Source organism: Aspergillus karnatakaensis (assembly GCF_047715665.1).
Source record: "Aspergillus karnatakaensis strain CBS 102800 unplaced genomic scaffold BJY04scaffold_1, whole genome shotgun sequence".
Lineage (NCBI taxonomy): Eukaryota > Fungi > Ascomycota > Eurotiomycetes > Eurotiales > Aspergillaceae > Aspergillus > Aspergillus karnatakaensis.
Genome location: NW_027395713.1, coordinates 974733 through 989723, shown reverse-complemented (window position 1 = coordinate 989723; position 14991 = coordinate 974733). Strand labels below are relative to the sequence as shown.

Genomic DNA, 14991 nt, shown 5'->3' with positions numbered 1-14991 from the left:
ATTCTTGTTATTTGGCGTTTATAGGCAAGAGAGATCATGTTGTGGCTATAGCCTGATCGAATATCATGCGTGCTTGCACCATGAAGTCCCAATACCGTACATGTCTGTATAGCTCTGAGAGAAATTGTTTGTTTTGTACGCATTACTGCATTCTAGAAGCTGCACTGGGTTGTCTGGGAGTAAGGCTTTGGATTAGTATTTGGACATCAGGCTTGGTTAGTGCATAGGCAATGATTGATACGTCTACGGAGTCTTGAGAACCTCTGTATATCGAATTCACGGGATAGTAATCAAATCCAGTCATTAATGACCTAGTCTTGCACCTCCGTAGGGTTGATACAGCTCTGGAGGATATCGGCTCCATTTTTTGATTTACTTGCCACGTATAATGCCTTGAAGTGCTACTTGCTCTGCGTGTTATAGTAAGTCATCTTGCATGTTTTTCAAGTGTGATTATGCTATATCCCTGCGACTGAGGTCCTATGATAATGTTGATTATACATAGTGACAGACATGAGGGGCAGAATAAAGGCCCAAAGGTCTGTTCTTTTATTAAAAGAAGATGTGACGGCTGTCTCAGGACACGAGTGCAGGGCTCGCCAAGCGTTGTACTGTTCAATCATGGAGCTACGTAGCATTGGGGTCCGTGGTATCTCAATGAGTGATGTGATCGTGCATGAAGTATATAAGACTCGGCGTCTCCGACTCGGCCAGGTTGAATTACTGCGGAGCAACAGGGATAAGTTACAGTATACTCCGTACTCTGGTAATTATCAGCCAGATGAAGAAAGAGTCTAAGTTCAAGCCAATATGACCGAGAGGGGAATCAATGGCCTGACGGGATACTTTGAACCTGGAAGTATATACTCTGTTCTCCACTAAGCATTCTACCTCGGCGATGAAGCAAATGCAATTACCCGCTCTATGGTGTCCTTCCTATCAGAGACATAGACTTCACCTTTGCCCAAATTGGTCAAGGTCGCGGAGAAGCAGCACCGTTATTAATACCACCATTCATTGCCCTGACCGTGGCACGATTGATGACTCTCAAAAGGAAAATCAAATCCCAAACCTTAACGACCAGGCAAACAAACCTTATTGGAACTTACCTTCCGATAGCTGATACTAGTGCAATACAGCCCCCACAGTGGGCCATGAGGCCATCCCAGGGTAACCTGGAATTACCAGAGTAGGCAGGAGTCTTTGCGGGCCGGCTGCACGGTAGGGGTTTGACTTTGAAGCTAAAGTCTGCCAAATTAATAATGCTCTTTGTTAAGGCACCGGCTTTCAAGATTCCGAGTGCCCGGGGTGTGCTGACTGGTCAGACACCGCATCACCAGCACTGCTCTCTGGGCTCCAGGTTGTCGGGTCGGGTCTCAGTCTGGTTGCCTCTGCCTCTGCCTGTGCGCCGTTGCGCTTGTGATCACTGATTGGGTTCGGGGATTAATATAGGTGAGAGGTCATCGCCAGTTATAGCCTCCATACAGATATTCAGTGGAGTCCTTCGTTCTTTCGCTCGGAGTAGCGCCCGCCTCGTCCGCCGCCCGAGACGCCTAGTTCGCTTCGCTTGGGCTCCAGCCCCAGTGCAGCGGGCCAGCCCAGCAGCGATAATAATAATGATTCTCATTCTCATCTCGCTGGCGAAACTCTGGAGGATTATATGCCCAATTATAACACCGATGATGCTTTGCACTGACCAACGCTTCGCCTCGGGAGCTCCACCGTGGAGACTTGTATACGATGCGATGGGATGAACTGTCTACCCCTGTCGCCAGCAGGGAGACGAACTGCTCGAGGGAACGAATGAGCGAGTGAAGTGATGCTGGTGAGGTGGCGATGCTTCCGCGTCGCTTCGAGTCTCTCCATCGTGGAGTGCTACTTCGGTAGATGGAAACGAGGTGTTGCCGTGATGGCCTGACTGAGGGCGGCTATACTAACGATTGACAGCCCAGGTCGTACGGTTATATAGTTGCCCGTATCAGGCCATTTATCTTGCCGCGTACAAGGTTTGCGACAACTGGTGGGGAATTGTAACAATCATCGCGGAGTGTGAGAAGGTCATAGTTCATGTTCCGTTCTGTGGCAGCGAAGTAGTATCCAGATGGCCGATTGTGTTCTGTCAGCGAGCGGCAACGTAGGGAGTACTTCGGCGACAGTACTTTGCCATCTCCTTCTAGACTTGGGCAGTTTCTAGGGTATTTCTAGTTATTCGCAGCGGCAACCACACCCTTCCGGACTCTGTTTAGAGCGTGGGCCAGCCTGCAGGCAGGATGCACGAAGCCATTTGCCCGCTCTCTCTGATTGCGTGACGGCGACTCCGTAATCCGGCCGCTCTTCGTGTCGTGCATCATGCATCCGCTCAGATGGGCCAGACGGTTGGGCGGTTGGATTGGGTTTCCGGTCGTGGTCCCACTCCCGGCGGTTCATGGGATTCTCAGAGCCATTGGTGTTGTATAGCGGCGATCAAAGGATGTTCTCTTGGGATGAACATTGTCATCGGCTTATCATCAGCGCAGGAAAAGCAAGTTCAGCGCGTAGTTAGCACACCATGACCTTGGGGGAGCGCCCGTTCTCACGGTGACAGGAATCTCCGAGTTGGACAAGGCGCGGGGAGAGGATTGGTCTGCACCCCAGCAGATAGTAGTATGCAATGCCTGTCTTATGATGCTCGTGGATATTAATGCAGGGTTGTGCACTTCCCGGTTCAGGATAGCTTCATCCCATTATGGACAGCAGGTATTCTTTGTGATTGTCTTGGTTCGTCAAGGCTCAACGGTAATCGTCAGCCCTGACTCCTGAGGAAGACATGACGGTTGGCCTTTAAAACAATGGTGACGGTGGCTGAGAAGGCTCAAAAGTCCTGCCAGTTTGAGCACCAGAGCCGATGCTAATTCAGTTAGTGCCTTGGAGCCTTACCGTGTCGGGCAATACCTGTTGTTACGAGCGAGTTCCACTCATCATTATTATTCGAGTCTTTGATGGCTCAACCCCAGGTTCACTTGTTCAGGACAAGAAACTTTGTTCAATTGTTGTTATTATAATCACTACTCCTCCTTCGCCTTCCTCCCGCTCCTGAAAATCCTCCAACTGATGACCTGTCTCGACTCTCGACTCTCGAGAATCTCGATCTTCACTCCAACTCCAACTCAACTCCGAGGAATAATAGGTAGCTCATAATTATAACTGCAGAGCTCAGACGCAGCTCCACAACGCTGGGCTGACCGCCACTGGACCAATCACCCGTGCTGCAGCGCCCGAGCTGGTTCCCTGCCTCTGGTGCGGGTCGCTTTTCCCAAATTCTCGCTGTTCACCGTCTCGTCCGTCTTGTCGGGTCTGTCTCCCAACTGTCTGGTTCTGCCCTTCGACAACCCCGTGCGACTCGCCACTTCCTGCACCACGCCTTGCCTTGGATTTATACTACGCTTGCCGCACTTTTCATCTTTGCTCGACTTGTTTCCAATCGAATTGCGATCCTTTCCGACCGTGGTGGGTTCTGCGTCTTTAGTTTTTTGGTTCGACTACTGTCTACTCGCGCTCGACATGACAACAACGCTCTACTACTAGAGGAGGATTTGCGACCGACAAGGCTATCTTGAGGATTATTGCATTTCAGCGCCGATGAATTGATTCTAATTCACCATTCTATACAACACACACACACACGATGTCTACTCCACAACCGACCCCGTCTGGCGAGGGAAAGCAGGATGGCCTGTCGAAGATGATCAGTCGCATGAGGACCGTTTTGCGGAGGACCTCGTCCACCAAGGCGTCCCCCTCTCCAAAGACCGTGACGACTCCCTCCCCCGCACAACCTGAATCCAGTAAAGCACCTGCGTATGGTCTCTTTCTTGCTTTTGCGATTCTCCGCTAACGTCTATAGCCCCCAACCCACTACAACGACAACCAAAACCACCACCAAACCTACCACCAAATCCACCGAACCGACCGTCTTATCCAACTGGGGGGCGCTACAGGAGGAGAAAGCCCGGGCTCTGTTTGCGAAATATGGATTGACGCTGGAACCTGGAGAGTGGAAGGCCGCCAGCGACGTCCCCGTCCAGCGAGTAACCAAGACCATCCGCATGCGAGTTCGCCGCACTTGCCATCGCTGCCAGACGACCTTCGGCCCTGACAAGGTCTGCGTGAATTGCCAGCACGTCCGCTGCAAGAAATGCCCGCGCCACCCTCCCGCGAAACCCAAGGACAAGCAGGAGCGGACCGAGACCGCGCTCCAGACCATCATCGCCCAGAAGACCCAGCCCGTGCAACCTAAACCGAAGGAATACAAACTTACCCTTCCCTCACGAACCGGCGGTCAAGATCTCGTCCGAAAGCCGATCCGGCAGCGAGTGCGACGGACGTGCCACCGCTGTAATACCGTCTTTGCCTCGCACGCTACCGAATGCACCAGCTGCAAGCATATCCGGTGCAAGAAGTGTCCTCGCGATCCGTACGTTTGCTTGCTACAATATGAGGTATCCCAAACTAACATGTACAGGCCCAAACTCGATAAATACCCCGACGGATATCCCGGCGATGCAGACCCGCCCTACGAGCCCCCTGCCCGGACCTGGAAACGGCCACGTCAACGAGTCCGCTACACATGCCACCAATGCTCGAATATTTACCGGTCGGGCGAAAAGAATTGCTCCAATTGCGGGCAGGCAAAGTGTGCCGAAACAATACGAGACCCGTGCGTTTCCCCCCCGCTTCAGCGGTTACCCAAACATCATGCACGCGTCTGTGTTACTGACATGCTCCAGGCCGAAAAAGCAAAAGCCTGAACCAGACCCGGAGATAGTGAGGAGGGTGGAGGAGAGATTGGCCAGTATTAGAGTTAGTGGTACGGGCTGAGAGTAGGATCAGCACCCTTGATGGGTTGGTTTCTCGGTTCTGTTCGCTCCTCTACTTCACCCTTGTACAGCGTTACTTGGAATTGGATTTGTGCATACACACTTGATTTGATACCGCTGGCGAGAAGAGCGTCTCCCATCTTTTCCTGCACAAAACTGCACGATTATGACCCGAATCTGAGAGAATCTGAGACACAGTCATGGCACCGCCACTGACAGGACAAGAACAAACAAAGTCCCCTTCAATCGTAATACCGTAGGTCAGAAACGACGGATACCCCCCGACGGGCGCCAAAGCGCAATATCACCAACTCTATTCCAAACCTTATCATACTGCGAGGAGTAAGACCGTTGAGTCTCGCTTCGCCGACAGAACTTGAAGAAGGTTCTCCCTCGGCCGGATGTCCACACTACAGACGAGGTACCTACAGTACTCAATGGCATTGTTCTAGATCGAGACACTATAGAATATGATACATCACACGTCAGACTCGCCTTGCGTTGCTTTACTTGCCTTGCTTAACCTGCATTGTCGTCAATGCACTCTGCACCCTGCACAACAATGGAGTCCCAGCTAAGTACCTAGCCTAACGGGCCCCCTTCTTAAGTGGCCAACGTACATGCCCAGCCGCCGAGCGATCTATGACTCAGGCAAAACGCGTGGTCGTGCTCGACTCGCTAGACAAACATTACGACATGTCCAAACAGGATCCGTGCATACGGATCCGGCTGCAGCGCGCGCGGTGCAGTGCATAAGTTCCCCGTTATTGACCGGTGTCTCGGGCGGATTTGCCTCGCTGACTTTGCGACTCTGCAAGTCTGCGTTAGGCTCAGGACTCAGGAGTCTGGAATCGGATCTACGACCCGTTTAGTTGACCGTTGGACTTTGATCCCCACTGCCCCGCTCCGCATGGAACGTACCGTCCAAGTCCGTTGCTCCATGGTCCATCCATCGCGTGCGTGGCATCTGGCATGGGATGGTAGTCTCGGGGCGGAAGACGGAAGTTGGGGGGTTTTTTTTTCTGTCTGCCGAAGACTCTACTCATTCAACGTTGTGCTGTTTAGCGGAGGTTCAAATTCAACTTGTATGCGAAATGGATTCGATTCCACATGTCTATACTTGGTACTGTACATAGGTAATGTAGTTTTCTACGTGCACTGGCCAGTATGTGCTGTAATACCTTCCGAGAACTCGAACATAGGGCACTCTACTGCACAAGCGAGGCCCGGCTGATCACCTTCAAATTTCCAATATCTCCAGACCAACCCGGAGGATGGATCCTGAGTTCGGCGCCGAGGATCAATCCATACTCCGTAGTACGTAATCTGTAAAAGCTACTCCGTGCTTTAGAGTGTCGACAAACGCAAAAGCCGAAGTAAGGGGTTCACCATTCAGAACCAACAGAGCCAAACGTCCTGTTCCATCTGGAGATCCTTGTGGTCTGTGAGCCCTCTCCATTATTTGCGGAGCGAGACCGACGCATTATTGAGATTGGCACAGGGAACTTGGAAGGGCATCGTCGTAAAGATTCAAGCGAATCAGGTCTCAATTGATCCCATAATTTCTGGACCTGGACCAATGATTCATTATTCGCGATGGAAAATTACGGATCACCCCCGGTCAGAGCGAGTCAGGTTCGGGGCTCAATAAAATGACAGATTACACCAGGGATATCTCCTGGGTCCAATTCCAACATTCCAACAGCGCGGACCGTTCAGTCGTCTGGGTGGAAATTAAACCCCGATGTTAGGGCTTCCGGAAGGATTGACCGACGGCTATCGATGCTTTTTTGGAAACTGACACCGTTCTTGGGGTCCATTGGAAGGATGGAACCAGGATCTAGGTGTTGTTGGCAGTGGCAGTGACAGCGGAGGACTCGGTGTTTGAGGTTTGAACTCTGCGGTTCGGGGTCGACTAGTAAGTGAAAGATTGACACTGGCCGTTATCTGTCAACTGGAAAGGGGATGAGTCTACGGCTGTTAGCCCCGGGGATGATCTTCATTGCAGGTTGGTTTATTGTTTGGGGGCAGCGTTCATCTCCGTTGTTTCCATCCCTGGGTCCATCCGCAGTAAGCAGCAGTCTTCCCTCATACTCCCTCAATGAATATCATGCGGCATCAACTCTACTACTGAGGTAGGAAAGAGTCATGTTGAAGACAGGTCAAGTCCGTCTTTCGTGGTAAGTCGGATCCGGCTCGGCCAAGACTCCACCTTCTTCGGCCGGCGAACAGATCGCAGTCACAAAATTGGGACATGGCCTTTTGAACCGAGATAAGCTTCTTCAGCTTATGCAATGTGCATTACTCGATCACTCGTTTCCCAGCGGGAGGTATCAAGTTATCAACAAATATGTGTGCCTTGGGTCACGAGCGGATCGGACCGTGACTATACCTATCCATCCGTGGAACACTGTCTTTGATTTTGATACAGAGGTCTAGAATAACCTCATTTTCTGGTCCCTCATTCTACGTATTCCCCACCCCTTGCTTGATGCTAGGTGTCCCGGGCGAAACAGGTCATCTTACCTAGCGGCTGCTACACACCACGATGGCTTTTGATTGTTACACAATGACGAAAGATGATCCAGAGATAAGAGCAGGCGACAGTTCATGACAGCACCTTTAGGAACTGTCGGGCTTTTCCCGTCAAGGTTTCCGATGAGAGTTCTTGAACGTTCGATGCATGATCTGTTCGGACGATAATGGGACAATCGGTGATCTTCCGAGCGAGGTTGACGTTGCAGTGTTTACGACCGTGCTCGCGCCGGTACTGCCTCTCATCCTCAATGGCCCTTTGCAAGCCGCTGACGCTATAAAGGTATCCCATGCCCCGAAGTCCGAAGATTATATTCCCGAATCTGCCCCTATATTGGCGAAGAGAACTTATACTCCGCGTCTTACTATTCCCTCCTCTTTGATAACGACGAATGTTGCAAGCCCAGAATGAACCCCTGAAGACCGCAGGATACCGAGACTATGGTAAAAATCAGGTCGCACTGTGTTGCCTGTCTACAGGATACATGCTTTTGATCGCATGTGACATACGGGGCTGATAGAAACAAACTCCACCAGGCTGCGCCTTGCCTACAAGCAAGTTGACGAAATGGAAGACAAACCAAAAGAAAACAACCACAGTCACTCGAATATCCGGTCGCATCATTCTCAAAAAGCTATCGTCATGGCGCTGTTACAAGGATCGCACTTTCCTTCATAGAGCTCGGAGGAAAGGAAAGAGCCATCGACAATGCACTCTTCGTTCACTCCTTCTGAACTTCGATGTAAGGGTCGCACCTTGGCTAGCTGGACCCCAACGAACCTTCCTTGTGGTGCGTGCACCTCCCCCCATATTTCTCGTTCCCCACCACCAACGGACTGCTATCACCGCACCGGCTGTTCATTCATAGTCCATAGCAGAGTCGCGCCTTCCCTCCAAAAGGTTTCTGGCCTAAGGAAGGAGCCGCCGATATACCACTGCTCGCCTTTTAGATACTTATCGGTCTGTCGTCGACTACATTGATAGGTACCTTCGTCGCGCTTTCTCAGAGATCAGCTAATAGCTTCACCTTGAGGCTCAATTCAAAGAGCGATTGATAGTTCCTCCCTATCAGTCTATCCATTATTCGCGCCTTCCCGGGCCGCAAGGACGGGATTATGTCGTCTAAGGAAAGGGCTACCGACACCGAGTCGTTCCTTCCACATTCGTTACTGTAGGGGGTCGTGCCTGCCTATTTTGAGGCATACTCCATCGCACCTTCCTCACTATTGACGCGCCTTCCTTTCATAGTTCCAATACGATTGAAGGAGCGACCAGTGGTTGCTAGGTGACAGTGCGTTCCTTCCGAATGAGGTTGATATAGAGGTCGCTCCTTCCTATTTCGCGTCACAATAATCCTCGTACCTTCCTCATGGACGGAGATTTGGGCTTCGTTGATCCTACCGATCAGCCAGTTGAGGATATGAGTCGTTCCTTCGATCTTGATGTTCGTGGCTGCACCCTTAAGGTTCCAAGGTTGCGAGTTTATTCTTTCATAATGGAGGTACGGCATGTTAGGCTGCCAAGCATGCTACCTTCAGTTGAAATCAGCTCGTGTCTACTGGTAGAGAGATAGCGCATGGTGATGGTTCGCTGTTCGCTGATTTTGCCTCGGTTGCCTTTTGACACATAGTATGGGAAGAGCCAATCAATCACCCACGGAGCCTACCTATGGAAGCTGAATATCGCATAATACGTATAGATTTAGCTTTGTATGCAAGCAGTCTCAATCCTACATGTGTAGCTTGATGAACGCTCAGTAGTCTGATCGTGTTCAGAGCGCAATGGCATCCATGGCTGGCTGGTTACCCCGCTCGATTCCCGGTGATCCGTATAACAACATGGGAGTCGAAGGACACCCCTACAGAGTCGCTTTAGAGATCTTGAGGTGCCATAGGTGCTTAATATGTAGTAGGTGCTTGGTTTGACCGGCTCGGGGCTGATATAGCTTGTATAGCAAAGTGGAGACAATATCGAGAGGCGCAAGGTTAACAGCTGCGGCGCCATATTCTCGGATCAAAGATCTGGGACAATTCGAGGTACATTGTTCCCGAGGACTGTCAGATTCCTTTGAGCCGAGGGTATGCACAGGGAATTTAAGCAGTCTACTTGGTAGCGATCGCAGTCTGCATTCTATAAAGCCCCCTCAAGAGCCCTCAGGATCGAGCATTGAACAGCACCGCGCGGTCTCTTTCAACAAAAGAATCAACAAGCCTGATACGATCACCACTTGACCCTCATTGATCATCCTCCAGCCATGACCTCACCCACAGATCCCGAACCCAACGCTGTCCAAGTCACCAAAACACAATCCGGCATAACAACAATAACCATCAACCGCCCCTCGCGACGCAACGCAATCGACGGCCCAACAGGCAGAAAACTAACAGACGCCTTCCTCGCTTTCGAATCCGACAATACACAGAAGATCGCCATCTTCTACGGCGCAAACGGCACATTCTGCGCTGGCTTCGACCTCCACGAAGTCGCAAAGTACGACTCTACCGAAGACAAAGGCCAAACAACATCCGAGACGAAGTATACAGGCCCCAGGATCGCACAGCATGAGCGAGTACAGGGGCGGAATATCGGCCCCATCGGGCCCTCGCGAATGCAGATCAGAAAGCCTGTTATCACGGCTGTCTCCGGGTACGCGGTCGCCGGGGGCTTGGAACTGAGTTTACTCGGAGACATGCGTGTCGTGGAAGAAGATGCGGTTTTCGGCGTCTTCTGTCGCCGATGGGGCGTACCCTTGATTGACGGCGGGACTGTTCGGCTTCAAGCGATAATCGGGTTCGGGCGGGCGATGGATATGATCCTTACCGGACGGCCTGTAGGAGCAACAGAGGCGTTGTCCTGGGGTCTTGCGAATCGGGTCGTCCCCAAGGGGAAGGCGTTGGAGGAGGCAACCAAGCTTGCCACGCAACTCTTGAGTTTCCCGCAGGTGTGTATGAATACGGACCGGGCGAGCGCGTACTATGCGGCGTTTGACGCGAGGTCGTTTGAGGATGCGTTGGGGTTTGAGTATGACCATGGGGTGAAGGTCATTGGGGAGGAGAGTGTGAAGGGGGCAGCAAGGTTTAGTGCTGGGGCTGGGAGGCATGGGAAGTTCGAATTTGAGGGCAATCTATGATACCATGCCTTTAGAGAAGTCAGAAGGGAAAGACGTTGGGTATAGGCACTCACATACCCGGTCCAAAATTGTGGGCCAGGTCTTAGTTGTTATAGTAGTTTGAGGAAGATTGGTACGATAGCATCTTTATATGCTTATGAAATCTATACCTTGGTGTCTATTATTTATGCCGAGGTTACTATTTACAGTTCCAATCAAGTCGTCATAACCGTCCTCTAAGCAGATTTCTTGTAGAGATGACCGGGGGAAGCCTGTGAAATCAAGTCATTAGTAAAGTCACCATCAAGAGAGATCATCAGCGTCTTACCTGGTGGCTGGGAAAGATCAAAGTATCCGCAATAACAACATTCTCTCTCCGGCCAGCGGCGAAAACGATGACTTCAGCGATATCTTCAGGTGTGAGAGGCTCGCAGTTACTAGATACGTTAGCATATTCCGCGCCCCTAATTAGGATACTTACGCATAGACAGCATCGGCCTTTGACTTATCGCCGTAAAAGCGAACGACGGAGAATTCCTGGTTGAGGTCAGCTTGCACTCGACAAGGGCTCATGATTGACGTACAGTCTCGACTTGACCAGGGTCAATCTCGATGATACGGATGCGGGTGGAAATGAGCTCCTTCCTCAGCGCCTCAGTGAATGACTTGACGGCAGCCTTGGTGGAGCAATAGATGCTACCACCAGGGTAGGGCTCGCGGCCAGCAATACTTCCAATGTTGATGATATCACCACGGCCACCGTCGCTGCGCTTCTTGAAAATAGGGAGAACGGCCTGGGTCATGGCAATCAATCCGGTGACGTTGGTAGCGAACATGACGTTGATATCTTCGGGTTCGATATTCGGAGCCTGTGCAACACCCTTGACGAGACCACTATAGGCACTATTAGAGACATCCTTCGACTTCAATGGCACAACTCACGCATTGTTGACCAGGACGTCGATTTCCTGGAACTCCGCAGGAAGGTTGGGCACAAAGTTCTTGATCTCCTCGAGGTTGCTGACGTCCAGCTTCACAGGCAGAGTCTGCACGCCATCGCCGACTTCCTCCTTGATCTCCTTGGCTAGCTCCTCGAGGGACTCGAGACGGCGAGCAGTCAAGATGAGTTTCAGGTTCTTGGGGGCTGTCCGAGCGAACTCCTTGGCTGTGCTCCGACCGATTCCTGAAGAGGCACCAGTGATAATGATTGTCTTGCCCTCCAGGCGCTTTGCCACAGCGGTAGCCATTGTGCGTGTGAAGAAGGTGGATCCGAGAATTGGAGCTGTCCAGATGGGCGGGGAGAATGCGGGGGTGGTTCGAAGGGAGGGGGCGGCTTGACGAAGGGCTGCAATTGAACGAAAGAGCCTTCGGGAGTGCTGCATAAGAGCTCTTATAGAGTCAAGAATCGGGAAACAGAATAAATGGGAGAGGCGATGAGTATTAATAGGGAGAGGGGTGCGGGGAGTTGATCTCGCAATAGCGGGGCGCCGGCTACTAGACTGCTCCCAATTGCTCGGTTGAACCTTTGACCGCTCGGATATATCTCCGACTTCTCGTGCGATAAGATCCGATAAGATAAGATAGGAGGAATCCTGTCCGTTTGATCGGACCTCGAACGGACGCCCTCCGGCTATAACAGATCTTTTATTTGTATTCATCGGCCTGGAATTCAGTTAAAGGGTCAACGGCAGGTTGGAGATGGTCTCAACAGGGCAGGGGTGTTATGAATGCTTCTAATGATCTATGTGTTTGACACCCCTGCTATGTTTCATGCATATGAATTGTGTGGTGATTACGCTGACCATTTGAATCAGGGAAGCCTTCTGGATCAGATATAGCGAGAGCATAGCTCTTCTTCTGCTTGTACTGCAAATCCTGTTTCTTTGCGGGTTTCGAAGGACATGAAGCTCCTTTCCTCTCCGCCTGCTCCGCTCATGCAGCACGAGCGGACAAATGAGGCCTTCGTTATAGATGCGATCTATTTCAGATGCTCTATATGCTCGTATAACTAGATTTATTTGGGCTGTTTGAAGCCCGCGCGCCGGGACGCACAATCATGCCTGGCCCACGGAAATCAATTCCAGCCCTACGTTTACCGGAATGAAGACACCATCCTCCGACCAATCCTCATGTTAGGATGTGTATATTGAGTTCTTATCTGATGAATAGCAGCCACCGGAGGATGACTCGTTTCTTGCTTTCTTTTCCTTCTTCCTCGCTGCGCCACTTGACGAACCGTACCTCATCTACGACCCTTCGCCCCAAGTGCACTTCTCAGACGACTTCCTACATATTGCACCAGAGCAGGACGACAAAATCTTTAAAGCTCCTCTAGCTGGAATACCGAGCTCTGAGCCGTTGCAACAAGAGCTTTCTACGAAGCCGCAGATACATTGCGTCACGGTACGCTTTTCTCAGATTTGGACTTTTCAACATCATGTTGCTAACTAGCGGCCGTAGCGGACTTTCAGCCTGTTTATACCTCTTACTGGCTTAGAGGCGCGATACAATGGCGCTCCACTTACCAAAAGTCGGTTCTAGCCTGTTTACCAGGAGGGTATCCAAATGGTTCCTCAAGACGGATCACGATATGTCTTCAGAACAGTCAATCGAGATGGTATTCTTAGAAAAGCCAAAGATAACGCCACCATTGGACATCTGCTTTGATTTTGACTCTGAGGTATCTTCAGACCTATGCGCGGATGCGTTCTCCGCCCTCTCTTCAGTGGAGTCTTCAGATACAGAGATGTTCTCAAATGCGTTACCCGGCGCTTCTACGTTCAATACACCATCATGGCCATCAAAACAGAAAATCTCAGATGCCATCCAGATGCTGAAAGCTATTGACACACTCCTTGTACAAAAAGTAAGTCCAGTGCCATCCACCTCCCATCCCATCTATATCATAAACTCCCTATCTAACAATTAATCCAGGCACAGAAAGAACAAACCGACCTCGAGTACGTCATGAGCGAAACCGAGATGAAGCATGCTACTCAGGCGACATTCGACGTCCGAAAACAGATGATGGAGTCAGAACTGGGCAGCCACATCCACCACTTCAACTGGAAGGGAGACCCAGTTTTCGCGCACAGCGCAACACCCCCCGAAGTCTCTCTCTGGGTTATGCTCAACCCACCTAATCTACAAAAGCCTGCGCTCCGCGGCTACCGTGTCGAAACACTCCTATACAACGCAATGACCTACGTCGACCCTGTGGTTGCGAAACTTCACCCCGGAATGCCCATCCCTCGCCGCGCCAAGGGATTCATCGCCATCATGAAGGGACGCACAAGCAAACACTATACTCGGCATGGACAGTGGGTGCACGATAAGCGAGAGGGGGAGGGACCATATTACGATCACGGCGACGCAGAGGTTTATCGTAACCCAGATTATCGGGTTGGAAATGGGTTTATTGATTGCGAGGCTATCAAGTCGAAGAGGATTTGGGATCTTCAGCAACGAATTGTGGAGCATAAGACGAGGGCACGCGGAAGAACCAAGTGGAGGAATAGGCAGCTCCCGGTCACTATTGAGGAGTTGAATCATAAGCGGTACGAACCTTCGCCGCTAAGGAATTGCGTTAATGCCCCGACAACCTACGGTATGTTTATGTTCAATGAGTATGCTTCATTGTCGAGGAGAGATCATTGTTACTGACGCCAAGCAGACCAAGTCTTCGTCGGCAACCCTCAATCAAAGTACGCTGCAAGCATATAAGGCATTCGCGATGGATATCTATATGGACTCATACAGTCGACATTTTCGCCCTCAGGGTCGAAGCAACTTATCTTTCACTTAAGGAATCTCATAGTCTGATAATATTGTCTGTACATTAAACATCTTAATTTAATGACTGGCAAACAGCCACTCTTCATCATGGAATAATTTTCTCTCCCGTATACTCTGTAGTAACCACTCTTTATGGCATATCGCTGCATGTTGTCGAGAACGTCACGGTTGGCTTAGCAGGAAAGATCCACGAGTCAACGACACGCCGAAAACGGCACTTCTCCACTTCACTGGAGCACCATTCTTGAAGGTCCACCTCAACAATCACCTGCAGTCTTCTGCACTCTCAAAAATAATAGGTTTCAAGCATGCTGTTGAATGTTCAGGGTAAGGAACCCTCCACCTGTAGTCCGTCCGATAACTAACTACGGAGTAAGCCTCCGCGTGGCAAAAAAACTGATCTGACACTAGTTGCAAGTCTAGCGGACCCATCCACCAAATCAGCAGAAAGGATGTGCAGCGCCAGGAAGCAGGAACACACTACGCTCGGCAGGGGAAGTAAAGAATCTCCAAGGGCTTGGGTCTGTGCCACTGCCATCCTGCCCATCGTGCTCGATGCCAATATAATCCCTGATTAGTGATCTCCTGAGCTGAACATCGACTCTCGAGCTTACCCACAAGCAACGACACCCGAGTGGGTAACAGGGTGCTCCTAGTTTCATCGATTCTCGCTACCATTGAATGATGAGACGCCG

General features: G+C 50.9%; 5 protein-coding genes across 5 annotated transcripts; 3 read left to right on the top strand and 2 right to left on the bottom strand.

Annotated features, from left to right (window-relative positions):
- The first annotated feature begins 3370 nt into the window (after window positions 1-3370).
- Window positions 3371-5167, top strand: BJY04DRAFT_5165 (uncharacterized protein). Its single transcript, XM_073720548.1, has 4 exons — window positions 3371-3837; window positions 3884-4453; window positions 4502-4696; window positions 4767-5167. The coding sequence occupies exons 1-4, from the start codon at window positions 3665-3667 to the stop codon at window positions 4855-4857; spliced, it is 1029 nt and encodes a 342-aa protein (XP_073577416.1). The 5' UTR covers window positions 3371-3664; the 3' UTR covers window positions 4858-5167.
- Window positions 5168-8997: 3830 nt separating this feature from the next.
- BJY04DRAFT_5027 (uncharacterized protein) lies at window positions 8998-9521 on the bottom strand. Its single transcript, XM_073720521.1, has one exon. It carries the CDS (start codon window positions 9394-9396, stop codon window positions 9094-9096), a length of 303 nt encoding a protein of 100 aa, XP_073577415.1. The 5' UTR covers window positions 9397-9521; the 3' UTR covers window positions 8998-9093.
- Window positions 9522-11078, top strand: BJY04DRAFT_5065 (enoyl-CoA hydratase/isomerase family protein). The gene has a single exon (XM_073720528.1). It carries the CDS (start codon window positions 9647-9649, stop codon window positions 10520-10522), a length of 876 nt encoding a protein of 291 aa, XP_073577414.1. The 5' UTR covers window positions 9522-9646; the 3' UTR covers window positions 10523-11078.
- On the bottom strand, window positions 10633-11953 carry BJY04DRAFT_176283 (oxidoreductase, short chain dehydrogenase/reductase family). The gene is made up of 5 exons (XM_073709452.1): window positions 11444-11953; window positions 11086-11395; window positions 10983-11038; window positions 10830-10938; window positions 10633-10773 (listed from the first exon to the last, which is right to left on the bottom strand). The coding sequence occupies exons 1-5, from the start codon at window positions 11881-11883 to the stop codon at window positions 10738-10740; spliced, it is 951 nt and encodes a 316-aa protein (XP_073577413.1). The 5' UTR covers window positions 11884-11953; the 3' UTR covers window positions 10633-10737.
- Window positions 11954-13091: 1138 nt separating this feature from the next.
- Window positions 13092-14224, top strand: BJY04DRAFT_212627 (uncharacterized protein; the record flags this gene model as incomplete). The annotated part of the gene is made up of 3 exons (XM_073714637.1): window positions 13092-13367; window positions 13436-14108; window positions 14175-14224. 3 exons carry the CDS (start codon window positions 13092-13094, stop codon window positions 14222-14224), a joined length of 999 nt encoding a protein of 332 aa, XP_073577412.1.
- Window positions 14225-14991: the final 767 nt, after the last annotated feature.